The 14,547-nt window shown below is 37.7% G+C and overlaps 1 protein-coding gene across 2 annotated transcripts; it reads right to left on the reverse strand.

Annotated features, from left to right (window-relative positions):
* Positions 1-832: 832 nt before the first annotated feature.
* plpp1a (phospholipid phosphatase 1a) lies at positions 833-13,939 on the reverse strand. Of its 2 annotated transcripts, XM_054612106.1 has the most exons (7): positions 13,705-13,939; positions 13,443-13,626; positions 10,589-10,743; positions 6,964-7,244; positions 4,603-4,660; positions 3,310-3,486; positions 833-2,170 (listed from the first exon to the last, which is right to left on the reverse strand). In XM_054612106.1, exons 2-7 carry the CDS (start codon positions 13,498-13,500, stop codon positions 2,051-2,053), a joined length of 849 nt encoding a protein of 282 aa, XP_054468081.1. In that variant the 5' UTR covers positions 13,501-13,626; positions 13,705-13,939; the 3' UTR covers positions 833-2,050. The 2 variants fall into 2 exon arrangements, with proteins under 2 accessions (XP_054468081.1, XP_054468082.1); XM_054612107.1 differs by lacking the exon at positions 10,589-10,743 and adding an exon at positions 8,840-8,991 and having other exon boundaries at positions 13,443-13,939.
* Between the last annotated feature and the right edge of the window lie 608 nt (positions 13,940-14,547).

Consider the following 14,547-nt stretch of genomic DNA (forward strand, 5'->3'; position numbering starts at 1 on the left):
AGTATAGAATGTTGAAAAAAAGTCATAGTGTAGTATGCTGAAAAAGTCAGAAAGAAGATACGGTATGGTATGTTGAAAAAAAGTCAGGGTATAGTATGTTGAAAAAAAGTCAGGGTATAGTATGTTGAAAAAAGTCATAGTATATTATGTTAATAAAAAAGTCAGAAAAAGGTCACAGTGTAGTATGTCGAAAAAAGTCTACATACTATATACTATGAGTTTTTTCGACATACTACACTTTTTTACGAAGCACTATACTACGACGTATTTTATCAACATAGTAGTGCATTGACTTTTTCTGACAGTTTGAATTAAAGGGAAAAGTTTTCCAAATATTGCAGCTGCAGGTGGGATTTGAACTAGGATCAACTCAGTTTCAGTCCGTTAGGAGGCTTTCTACCCGTTGAGCTATTTCTAGCTATTCTATTTCGTATACTACCAAAAAAGTATAAAAACTCCTTGAAAAAAAGTAATTCTATAGCAATCCTATTATAGTCTGTTGAAAAAAGTCAAAAAGTCAAAGACAAAAGTCAAAAAAGAAGTATATTATGTAGAAGTCATGGTCATAGTATTATGTCGAAATGTTCATAAAACGTCATGTTATAGTCTGTTGAAATAAGTCATGAAAAAATTAACTGTATGTCGAAGAAAGTCATAGTACTGCATTTCAAAGCGTCTTAAAATGTCATGTAAAGTATGACTAAAAGTTTCTAAGTATAGTAAGCCTAATAGATCATAAAAAGTCTATAGTTTGTCAAAAGAAAATGGTGTTGTTGATTCCTGTTATCCACGGTGAAAATTGCACTGTATAATTGACTTGGGATGTAAACAGAATTGTTTTTTATTCAGATGAATGCGTCCGCGTAGTCAAAATACATTGCACATTAATGCTTTTATCATTTTTGCTTACATGAGCAAAGTGGTTCATAATATGACATTATTTTGTCCTGGCTGAGAAAGTAAACAAGTCATGCTTTAATTTCATAACGACTTATGACATTAAAAAAACCACTTTGGTTTTATTTCTGTTCATGTTAATAAGTAAAATGGCTTTATTTTTCCTTTTTTTTCGACATTTGAACACATTTAACTTTATTTTCAATAAAAGTCTGTATTGTGATTTTTTATTTACACACAGATTATATAAAAGTACATTGTTGTCTGTTCACTTGATGTTTATATTAGTTTTAAGATACACAGGGAGCTGTGATAGCAGCAGTAGCAGTCCGGCAAAGGCAACACGGGACTAAAAACTGACCGTCTACTCTTCAACTCTCTAACCAAACATGATACAAGTCAAGCTTCCCCCTGGACTTTATCAGGTGAGAGAGTTGGAGAGTAAGGCAACAGTGGCCTGGAGTCAGCAGCTCCAGATGTGAAGCAATGTTGCCCTCTGGTCTAGGATCAGCTTTAGTCTCCAGCACTTTCTAGCCTTGAGAAGCAAACATTCCACTTATTAATGGCCCCTAAATTAACACTGGACCTAAGGCAGCAAAGTTATGAGACTCTGATGCCTCAGGGGTGCTGGAGTCGACCTAGAAACTGATCCTAAAACAGATCGTTGAGCAGATTGACTCCAGGTCAGGAAAAGCACAAAGCATGGTTACATTCACAGGTTTCCAACCCTCCTCTCTCTCTCCCTCTCTCTCTCGCTCTCTCTCTCCCAGCAGTGGTCAGACCCTTTAGTGGGCGCGTGCAGTAAGGTCTTCCAACCAGCTCAGTAGATAGATGCATGCTAAATGATTTCTGCCTTTACAGAATCTCTAGCCCCTAACCTACATCTGTCTCAGTCACTTAAGCGTTTCTACAAGGCTTGGACAGGCAAACACCGCTTTCCTTCAAATGTTGAGAAAAATTATAAAGTCTTAAAAATCTGAACAGTCCCAATGCAGAGTCATCCACTGGCTGACTTGAGGTAAGAACCAACGGTAAATCCATGCAGGGTGTTGGATTAGAATTTGTGTGAGATGAAAGGCTAGAGAACTGGGATCCTGGGTGTATATTTGGGCAGAGCAGAGAGGCGGTCATCCTCCTCCTATTGTAGCTTAGCTTAGTTGGGACTCTCAAAGTGGTTTCCATTTGTTGAAGTCTCCTGCAGGGTTGTGTGTGGGATGTCGGCCTCTTTCTTGGCATCTACGCGTGGCTTGAAAAAGTCAGACACGCAGAAGACCTGCATGGTACAGAAAGATAATTTAAAAAAGGCATAGATTATTGCGAGGCTTAACTAAAACATCATTCAGGGAAGATCAGTAACTTTAGGTTTCCATTTTGGGAACTATGAATTCCCCTTTCTTGCAGAAAGTCAGATGAAAAATGTGATATCGTTACATGCAGGAGATAATTAGCTTAGCATGAAGACTGGAAACAGCTATCCTGGTTCTTTCAATGTCATAACATGGCAGAATACATTTCATAATATAGTAAGTCACAAAAAAGTAATTGCATGGTATGTAATACATTTTTTATAAAAATGTAATATCATAGTATGTCACCGAAAATGTAAAAGAAGTACAGTACAGTATGCCATAAAAATGTCATAGTAAAGTATGTCAAAATAAGTCAAAGTACAGTATCTCACTGAAACTGTCATAATATAGCATGCCATAAAGTCTAAAGCGCAGTGGAGGGGCACAGCTGTTGATATGCAAACAGATGTCTAAGGTACAGCTTCAAAATGAATCCGAATTTTTTAACGCAATTGAACCTAATGCAGGAGGCTCAATATTTGTTTAAGGTGTGTCAAAATACCATATTCAAAACTTTTGTGCTGACGGAATGTCCTGGCCTAATACCATATTTTAAATTTTTAAATTTTAAAGGAAAAGGAGAATAATAATATAAAAAAATATATAATTTCCCCTAATATTGAAAAACATTTCTCAATTACAATATCAGTCAAAATAATAGCAATTATATAAATCATATTTTTGAGCCCTAGTTTGACGGCATTTCTTCATCCATTCATAGCTACCTGTGGTAGTGCATCAAAGGCCCTGAAAACTATTTTATTAAATTGGCTGCTTATTGTGAGGAATGAGGTCCTAGATAGACACACAATTGCCTGCCAAAGTTATTTCTCATGAGAGATGAGTGTGTATGTGTGTATTTTCACTCCACATGCCATACTGAGCAGATCATGCACAGACAGCAGTTTCCTCCCTCCTTCCTGTGTTCATGCTTTTCCAAGCCAAACATCTCCTGGTTTCATATTTAACTGATAGATATGAGAGTGTGCATCTAATAAAAGGCAGATAATGCCCCAAAAAGTCAGATTATTCATTTATAAACAGATTAAGACACATCACTTACCACCAGGATAGCCATGAGAGCCCCCTGCAGGAGTCCCGTCATCACATCGCTCCAGTGATGCTTATAATCAGACACTCTTGACAATCCTGTAAACACTGAGGCAGCAATCAGGAAGAACTGGATTGTGGGTCTCAACAGCCTCGCCCACTCAGCCTGGAGTCGGGCCTGCAGGTAGAGCTGGAAGAGACACAGGAAATGGATTATTGGACGATCATTATAGTATGCAGCATTACTGTAATAGGGGTAGGAAAAGGAGCTGCAGTTATTTGCAGATGACTCAGTGTATTCTCCACCAGTATCACCAGAGACAAATATATCATACAGGAAACTATTTTAAACAAACATAAAACTTCCTCTTTTTATGTTATCGGCTCTACTATTATTAACATTATTAAAAATCTCAAGCAAGCCACATTTCAATTTGTCAAACCGACCTTGAAATAATTAACTAATACAAGTATTCAGCAAAAACATAATGTATATTCTCACAATCTAATCTGATAATTTAACATCACACCACCTGTGGAGCATGATGACTTATCAAGTAGGAATCTCTGGTCAGTTGAACGTCATTTTCCATTGTGGCATATCTTTAAAAATCTTGTTTGTATTGAAAACAGGGCGTCTGTGGACCAACCAGCTTAGCCGCTTTATCCAGATCCATGTTGCTATTCCTGTAACACTAAAACTACGCAAATGCTGTCGTTTAATTGTGGGAGGAAAGAAAAAACACTCCCTGGGTTTGTCGGTGAATGTTCAGATGTCAGCTGCTGTTTCTCATACATGAATGTCCACTCAAAGAGGGAGAGGGAGCTTTATGTTGGTGCCAGGACTTTGTCCCTGCATCTATTTATATCTGATGGTGTTGAATGAATCAGCAGCCTCTAAAGTTTATTAGGGCTGGGCAGTAAAATCAGCTCTGAACAAACAACAGAGGGTACTAAGAAGTAAACGGTTGTCTAATTTCAGTCTTTACGCTAAGCTACGCTAACTTACTTCTGGCTGTAGCCTAATATTTAATGGCCAGACATTAGAGGGGTATCAATCTTCTCATCTATCTCTCAGAGAGAAAGCAAATAAGAGCATTTTCAAAAAATGTCAAATTATTCCTTTAAGCTTGAGTGATCATTATCTTCATTGCATTTTGTTCTGGAGCTTGATGTGCCAATTAACATGGTATATTTTGATATTTATGGTTTTCAATGATTTGTTCAAGACCTTCCTTCCAATATGCTCCAGTGAATACTGATTGATATGATTGTAAATCAATATGTAACTGGTTTAGGTACTTACAGCCAGGAACAGCATGCAGTACATGGAAAAAGAGGAGTGGCCGGAGTAGAAGGATAGCCTGCAACGGAGAGACAAAAGCATGGCTCAACACTTTGTTATGAGCTTAATTAATTAGAAAACTAAACTAAAGTGTGAAGACACTGAGAAAACTTTTTTTAATCATGAGTCAGAGACACAAACACACACATTATCCTGACACACACTTATTGGGAGTCTCAGGTGGTGTCAGCAATCAATGAATGAATGGACAAAATCTTCTACCCCGATAGAGGTCCTTTCATGTCTCGATAACAATATATATATATATATATATATATATATATATATATATTATATATATGTGTGAACAATCCAGTATTTTCTCAGTTCATTTTGAAATTCAGTGCAAAAAGGAGCTGGTTTTCTTGGAAATTTGAGTTAGCATGTGGATGTTTTTATCATTACGTACAAACGTAATTCTGTATCATGATATATCTGATTCCATCATGATGGGAATATTGAAAGATTGCACACCAACTGTAGTCTGTGAAATTTCTGACAAGGGTAAACAATGTGCATCACAAAGCTATGTGTTTTCAGCTTTCTTGCTTTGTAAATTAAAGAAATATAAAAAATCTAATCTTTTCTTTTTGAAATCAGTGTTTGTTTGGAATTTGAGACTGAAGTTTTTATGGTCGTTTCAGTCATTAAAGGTAATCGTTTAATCAACTTGTTGTTTTTTTAGCAACAGTGTTTGTTAGTAAACGATACAGGCTGATCAAACAGACCTTGGTTAGAAAACCCAACTGGCATATTAAATGATAATGCCGACCTCTATACATCCTCTGTGGCATCACATTAAAAGTGCGGGTTGGTCAGACCCTGTGAGGGCTCCACTCAATGCATATTATTAGAATCCATTGGGCTGAAAACAACTGTGTCCCTTTTCATACATTTATTATTTTTTCACACTCTCACACTTTGAATACCTAAAGTTGGGCTTTGTCTGGAATGCAAACAAATACATGGACGCCTGTTCACTTCTAGGGAAATCAGCCTCAGCCAAAGAGGAATCATATTACAGTAAGATGATCCTGAGCAGAGTAGCTGCCATGCTCTGTCCTCTCCTGCTCCTGCTGCTCATTATCTCCATTAGTGAGGAGCAGGCCGACCAAACCATACGCATAGAGGAGTTGGAAATACAAAAACGGCTTCACTTGATCTGTATTTTTGGCCTGCTGATAAGTGTTGGTCTCATTATACTACATCAGAATAAACAGACTGCTCCAGGAAACGCTAGGTAATTACACATTAAATAACCACAGAAGGTTTCCACTCAGTTCAGGAAAACTGTCAGTTTGAGAGAGAGACACTGAAAACAAAATACACTCTAACCTTTAAGCAGACTAACCTACTTTAACTTTAAGTTGTGTAGAACTGAATAGAATAGGGTGGTTATTCACAGCCAATAATAAACCCTTTCTAACACTGATACAAGCTGCACAGCTGATGTCACTATTTAGGCCACTGCTATAATTACTGCTGGTCTCGGTGCTTGTGCCTCCATCAGAATGAGAAGGGGATATCCTCCCCACCCACTATACTTCCTTCTGCACTGAGCTGATAAGGGATACAGACTTTAAATCAAAACAAGCACTACATTCCTGAGATATTATTCAATCCTTCTGGTCTCGTGTGCTGCCAACGGTTCTGACTGCATCACGCTAAAAACACTTACACTTACATCATCTGTGTGCAGATATCCACCAGAAACTTGAAGTTGCACAACGTCCAAATGTTTTGCCATAATATTCCTGCCATCAACATTATTACTCAACTCAGAATTCATTGGTTGTTCTGTGACACGCTTAACCTTTGCTCTTTGTACTTACACGTTGTAAAACAATGGAGAACACAGAGGTTTAGAGCTTTGTTTTCTGTCAGATTTAGCTAATTCGTTAAGCAACAAAACAAAAGTGCTGCAAATTTAAATGAAGGAATAATTTCAACAGCAAGCATTTTAAATCAACTGAACAAGTTCGTCATGAGTTAATCTAGAGCTGTACCTAGTGATTATTACATCACCAATTAATCTGACATTATTTTCTTGACTAATCATAAATGCATAGTTTTATCTATAAAATGACAAACAATAGAGTGAAAATTGTTGTTTCAATTGTCTGCATCTAGTTTATTAGATCATATTCGACAAAGAAAAGCATCAAATCCTCACATTGGGACAGCTGGAACCAGAAAATGTTGAAAAATGACTTTAAAAATATCAGTCTACCATCAAAATAAATTGCTGGTTAAGTTTTTGTTGATTCATCCATCCATTTCAAAATGCTATAAAACAAGTTCTGAGGTAGAGCAAATACATACCTGCCCTCATTGACCATCTTCTCGTCTCCATTGCAGGTGAAGTCTTCAATATACGCCCCCGATGAGCAGTTGATTAGTTTCCAATCAGGTTTGCACACATCCAGGAAGTGCGGCCTGAGCCGGCCAATGGAGTACTTGGCTATGTCGGTCAGAGACTGGCTCATCGCGGCACCGAAAAGGAACGTGCCGATGGCTTTGTAAACGCAGGAAATGTTGCTGCCGAAAGAAGACTTGGATTTGATGCGCTTTAGATAAACTGAAAGGCACTCGCCAAATATCATCTGTAAGGGGGAAGTGGAAGGAGGGCGAGGGAGGAGAGGATCCAGAGTTAGAGGATGGTACAGAAAACACAACAACTACAGATGAAAATGTGAGAGATGCAACTAAATGAAATCAACATCAGAGCCTGCAAAATTCCCTAATCTCTGTGCAATAGTGTTTAAAGGAATAGTTTGAACTTTTTGGATACACGCATTTGCGATCTTAAGAGTTAGAAAACCAGTACGACTCTAATGTCTGTATGCTAAATAACTACTTCTACAATCAGCCAGTTAGCTTAGCTTAACACAAAGACTGGAAACTGAGGGTACAGGCTTTCCTCACTATGTCAGGGTACCTGCTCCACTTCAGTATTTGTACGGATTAAACAAACAAAATATAACCTGTCAATAAGCGAGCTTTAGAGGAGCTGATGGGCAGATTTATTTTGTTTGTTTTATCTTTAGACAGAGGCTTGCTTCCTGCTTTCAGCCTTTCTGATAAACTAAGCTAATCATCTCCTGGCTGTAGCTTCATATTACAGGTAGATATGAGCGGTGTTGATCTTTTAATCTAATGCTTGGCAAACAAACAAATAAGCATTCATTCTAAAAACTTCAAACAATTCCTTTAAAGACAACCTCCATAACAGTAGAGAGGAATCCCCATCCGATAAAAATATAGTACACAATGTTTTAAAATGTAATTGGCAACAGGATGATGTCCACTTAAAATAATATACTTTTGTTCGATCCAATTATTAGATCTTTTTAGATGTCACAGTAAAACGATTTTGGAGCCTGTACGTATGTGTACATACTGTAATAAACACATCAGAAGGATGACTCATAATTTCCTGTCGCGGTTGAAGTGCATGTGCATATTTATGAATAGATTTGTGTAAAAAAAAAAAAAAAAAAAGCTGTTGTTGCTACTGCTCTGTTAACTTTAAAAACCTTTCAATAGGAGAACTAAGAGATTCTGTCAATGGGTCACTAAAGATTAAAGGTGTCTGTTTTTCATAGAGCTGCTTTAAGTTAACTTACTGCATCTAAAGAATGTATATGAATACAAAAATGAGATGCAGTGTGGAACGATTCTGTAAAACGCTTCAAGTCTTAAGTGAAAAGATATTTTCACGGTTTATATACTGAACTGACTGAGACACTTTTGTAGCCTCTTTAAGAGTTCAAATCCATTCAGTATCAAATGACCGAAGCTGCCACTGCATTGCTCATGAAGAGTTTCACATCTGTCATATTTACTGTGGTTTCTACAAGCTGTCGGAGCGGCTGCAGAATAATTTAGGGCTGGTGAGTTTCAAAGTAAAGGTCCACTTCAGGTCACCTTTCTGTTTCATCTTCAAATATTGCCGTTTGGAAAACTAAAAAAGTTTGGAAAACATTTTCTACAACATGCAGTTAGCAAATGAACTCACAGTTAATGGTAGTGGTGGATTAAGCAAGCAGTTAAAAACACACTACAGTATCACAGAATAACTATGGATTAAGAGAGAATTTAGGGGTGTTAAAACAGATACAGACAAACTGTACATAAAAGAGAAAATATACAAGTAAAAAGAGAATCGTTAGCAGACAAACAAAACAGATGCACTTACAGTGAGTACTGTGACGGGAATCATTACACCTCCTAACAACTGATAGGTTATGGTGTCTTCTTTAAGGGGGTACTTGATTGAATCATCATTACAGAAAAAGCCCCGGCGGAAAGGACTGTGCTGCACATTGAGTACTACAAATGGAAGTCCAGCTAGCAGAGAAGCAATGAGAGAAAAAACAAAAGGAACAAAATACAGGTTACAAGAACATGTCACTGGGCCTCAGACCCCTACCCATGATGCAATACCATGTGCCTGTGCATGCAGGAAACAGCAGTCATGTAAGAGGGTCGCACAAAAACTTTGCATCCTCTGAAGGCGGCGGCGGCGGACTCCTCGCCAACTTTCAGGAGCATCAGTGTACAAATATTAGTGGTTAAAGTGTTGGCATGGCAACAAGACAGTTAAACGCTGATAAGGAATGGATGTAGAAGAGAGAAAACGTTAGAGCACAAAAGGGACATTTCTGAGAGGGTTATTGAGCCCCACAGCAAGTGAGAGGAAACAGTGGTCTCACAGATGCTCACAAGTGACCAAAACAATCGTATGTTACACACATTCTCATTCACTTCCTCTCTGACAAAGCGATATTTGATGTTTTCTATCTCTTCTTTTTGACAAACCGACACTGTACCTCTTCCTAAAGCTTTTTTTTTTTTTTCTTCAGCACCTTCAACTGGAAGAAAGGCAACAATGCAGTGAGTTGTTTTAAATTAGACTGCAGTAAGACTAAAAAAGTGTTGCAGACTGGGGTTGTGATTACTCATAGAACATAAATACTACAGACAAGTGATGGAAGAGATAAATCACTGATACAACGAGCAATAACTGAATGCAGATGCACACACCAGCAGCACTTTTTGCATCTGGCTTTCTCCAAAAACGATCGCTCTCCAGCTATTTAAAGCAACAGAGGGACGCAGCACACAGCTGTTGCAATAATTATCAACAGCAATAGAAAGTTCACCCAATAGATAAAATATAGGCAAAACCAAAATGCCTGGCCTCACTTCACATTATCCATATTTAATTATATATTTTGAGTTTGTGCCTATGGGGTTGTATTGTTCATTGAAAATAATAATTGACCAATAGAATGATTAAAATCCTAATAAACAGAAACATTGGTGAATTCAGCAGTAGTAGCTGAGATGTAAAATAAATAAAGTAGACAGTTAAATTGTGTGTGGACGCAACATCATTTACCATTTACTGACTTTGTTTTGTATTAATTGTTTTTAAGTGGACATCTTCCTTTCCTTTTAGCTCTCGATAAACCAATTTAAGAGCTGATGTTTGTGAATAACCTTTAAAAATGTTGAATTCTTCACACTGCGATAACAAAAAAGAGAAGAACTAATTCAAACAAACATACTGTGCATATCTGATTTCAATACCCAGTACTGAATAATCCTCTGTATTGTAATATAAAAGGAATCTAGCCATTGTGAATACATCCTAAATAAGGCTCTGAAATGTTGTTGATCCCTTCATAGACTGGTCTATCAGTTCCAACAGAACCGTCTCACAGATGACACGTTGACTTGCCATCGCAGGAAAGTCCAGGTTATTTATTATTATTATTATATTGGCTGCTTTCCATGTAGGTGTGGCGATAAACCAGCCTGCATCACACCAGAGCAAAGGGCCCTGGTACGCCTTGGATCGCATTAAAGCTATTGGTTACACCTGCGATTGGCAGGTCAACATATCTTCCATGAGATGAGTTGCTGATTGATGCCTACTTACGCAGCTAATGGGCAGGGTGAACCCCACAGTGTAGAGCACTGTGGAGGTTATTGTGCTGTGGTGGAAAGGGTACTTGAGGCTTTCGTCGTTACAGAAAAAGCCCCTCTGGTAGGGGCGGATCTTACCCAGGTTAAAGGCTGCCAGAGGCAGACCCCCTGTGGACGAAGAGATCAGGAGAAGTTACCACTGTTAATAAAAGAAAGCAATAGTGCTGAAACAAATTGTCGAGGTCTTTTGAATCTGTCATCTCTCTTATAGAAGTGAATTTCTGACATTTGAGGACGATCCTGTTCTTAAGTGTCATAAAAAATAATGAAATATGTGTGACAGCAATGAGACTCCAACCTATTTAGCACGCCAATTAAAGGATAAGGCTGTTTTTATCCTTCGTTTTCTTACTGTTATTAAATTCATTGAAAAGACCAAAACCATCCATATGTTATTGTTACTGTTAATAAGTAACACTCAGCTTTGAGCTCATTTCTTTCTAGTGAAGATGGACAAATGGATCACAAATATAAACTTTTGTTTCAATGATTTACTTTAATGCTATGTCCTGAAGTTTCTTAGCAAACGTTATTTACACAGGAGTAATAAAGAACATTTATTTGGCACTATTTTCAGCTGTGAAATTTGGCCCAGTAGTGCAAATTTAAAGTACAATGAGCATGACGTGTACGTAGGATTGACTCCTCCATCTTTATTGCATTGAAGGAGCATATCATCCAGTCATTGATGTATTTCTAATACATTTTTGACAACAATGGCACATAAAAATAAGTTATATACGGCGAAATAGACGAACACGCTCAAGATCAGTTAATTGTTGGTTTTAGTCTTTTCTTGAGAAATGTTCACAATAAGGAAATTCTACAAGTCACATCCTTTGACCCTGAGCTTCAGGAAGCGTGCATTACTGGTCTCTGTTTTTTACTCTGCAAAATGATGTACTACATAGTACACGTCATGACACCAAAGAATGATGTTAGCTTTGGGTAGTTTTTCAGCAGGGAGGATTGAGAATAATTTTTTTGTTGGCGCACTGACTCATAGGTGTGAGAGGAGCTGTGGACATAAGCTAAGCACTCCCCATAAAGAAAATACCATAAAGATAATGGTTTATGTTAATAGGTTTTGACAGTTCAAAGTCTGAATGTAGGGCATGTCTCTGGTGGTCTGACCCGTTTAGCAGAGGTGTATAGTGGGGGAAATACACAGTGATTTTTTGGTTAAGTAAGTAGAAAATGAGCTTTAATGCTCATTTCCCACCACATCCACAGAGTACACACACATGAAGATACACAAACTTCCTATAAACTACTTTTTAATTCTGCCTGCCATCTCCTGCAGTTGTTGACACAGTCAGCTGTGCCACACTTGCTTGATGGGCTACAACAGCTGAAAATGCCAGAAAGTCGCAACAGAGACACACACGGGACAGAAGGGCAGGACCCCCAAGTCACTTTAGAACTGCAGCAGAAAGCCGTGTTACTCTTTAACTTTCGCATAACTGTGCAACTAACCTCCCAAGACAAACACACAGACAGAAAGAAAAAAGTGTATATAATAACATAAATACATGAAGATTTATAAGCGTGTATAAACTCTGTAAACAATCCAGGACAAAACTCTCGAAGCACTTTATGCACTTCAGAAAACTAAACAAAAATTATCTCTGTTCCCACATTTATCAAGCTTAAGAGTCGAACCTTAGGTGGCTCTTAAGTGTATGTATGTGCATGTTTTTTCACATGCAGCTGCTTCAGTCTGGAAACAGATTACTGCAGATGCTTTGTTATAATCTAATAGTCAGTGTCATTAGCAGAATAATCCAGTTTGCCTCTGCATCAGTCATCCGAACAGCAAACTGGGCTTGTCCAGTCATACTGGTTCTCACTGCAAAAGGCACTTGTGCACTATAATACAAGTCTGTAGCCTTTTTAATTAAGCAGTATTTTAAAGACCCCCCCTCCACACATAAACAAACAAATATTTGCATTTCCATAGATTCAAGATGCAAATACCTAAAGACAGGAAATTCAAGAGCAGCGTGGTGACACTTCAAAGAGCAACTCTGTAGTGTCAACACACTTTCCGATAGTGTTTAACATTCAAACCAGTGGTGGGAGAGTAAAATACTTTAACATTCTGAATACAGGTCTGATAGGAGTATAGGTGCTCACCTTGGGTGAGTAAGTTCTCAGCATAAGCCTGGGGGGTATTCATTCCATTTCTAACATTGTTGAATAAAGATTAGTTAATCCACTTTTGTTTATAGACAGGCATGTATATGTGGATTTAACACTTTTGAGAGAATAAACCAGTAGTCACAAATATAAGACAGTGACAATAACTTCCAACTATAAAAACATAAAATAATAAGAAAATACTTCAATATAGTAACTATTATAGTGATGATAGAAAAGAGTAGTATCATCCTGTATTAATACATTTTGTTTCACTCAAGTCATATGACTAATTATAACTATTAGATGCCTACATCTAAGACCTTAGAGTGGCACTAATTTGCATACAATAGTAACAAAGAATTATGTCATGCTTGATTTAATTAAAAGGGAAAATATTATAGCAACTTTAAAGCCTACCTAGATGGATAATATACAGACATAGCCAATCACATACACATGGTTTGATTTGGCGGAGTTAACTTAGATGTTAAAATAAAACTGTTAAATGCAGTCAGTGACATTCGCATTCACCACTCCCTTCACGTGATGGCAGGTTGTTAAATAGCCCAACATTAGGATTATATCAGAGCACTAATCGGCTTAAAGTAGCTGCAAAAAGCAGTCAGTAAAACAAAACAAAAAAGAAAAAGCATTGGGATACGTACCTAGGATCAGACAGGCTATGTCGAGCAGAACAAAGGGGATTCCTCTCGCCTCGAACATGTTTGCTCCTGTCCGTCTTTGACTCGACTCCCTGGCTGCTGCTGCGTCTCTCCCCTATAATAAACACCAGCAGGGGGATGCCCCTCCTTGGGACGTCGCTGCCGCTGCTGCTGCGTTTCTTTCCGGCTGAGTGGGAGATCAAATTGTTGCAAATGCTCTGGAAAAACAATACAATGTGGACGCCAACGCATGGAATAAACAGACCTCTGCAGGACCGCACATATCATATGTATTTGTTGTTGTTGTTGTTGTTGTTGTTGCGGGGCGGAGAACTGCAGCAGCGCCGGTAACTCCACACCTCTATCATGGTGCGTTTAAAGCCGATAAATAAGACAAACACTCCCTCCAGCGAAGAACAGGCTCATTCGTACTGACACCTGTCCCGGGCGGTGGACCCGGAAGCTCCGAGAGCCAGAGCCTGCTGCTGCTGCTGCTGCCTTCAAACCCGTCGCAAAAAAATCGGAAATACTGAGCTTAATGATTGTAAACTTCCCTTGCAGGGAGCGTGTTTCTTCTTAAAACATATTTTTTTTTACAGAATGGCTTTTATGTGATGTCGTCGTTTTAATTTAAGTTTCCTTTTAATTGGTTTTAGTATTTTAATCTTGTATTCGTTTACTATTTTATGTTTACCTATTTTATTTATTTTGTTCGTTTATTTGATTGTCACTTGATATTTCATTTTGTTTCTTAGTTTAGTTTTATCTAAACTAAGAAACAATCCTAACGATTGTTCTTAATGTTTCTTCTATTGCACTGTTTTGCTGCCTTATCTGTCGAAGCACTTTGTAAACCTTGTTTTTAAAAGGTGCTATATAAATAAAGTTATTATTATTATTATTATTATTATTATTATTATTATTATTATTATTATTAAAACTATTGCACGTTATTGCAGTAAAGTAAAACAACAGCTGGCAAAACCCGCGTCTCATGTATTTATTGTTTTATTTTAAAAAAGGATTTACAAGATGTCAGCTTTTATTCCTGAGCTATATTTTCAAATGGTCACGATTACTCAAAACTTTTGTAGAGTTACAGTTACTG

The sequence above is a fragment of the Anoplopoma fimbria genome, chromosome 14 (genome assembly GCF_027596085.1).
Source record: "Anoplopoma fimbria isolate UVic2021 breed Golden Eagle Sablefish chromosome 14, Afim_UVic_2022, whole genome shotgun sequence".
Lineage (NCBI taxonomy): Eukaryota > Metazoa > Chordata > Actinopteri > Perciformes > Anoplopomatidae > Anoplopoma > Anoplopoma fimbria.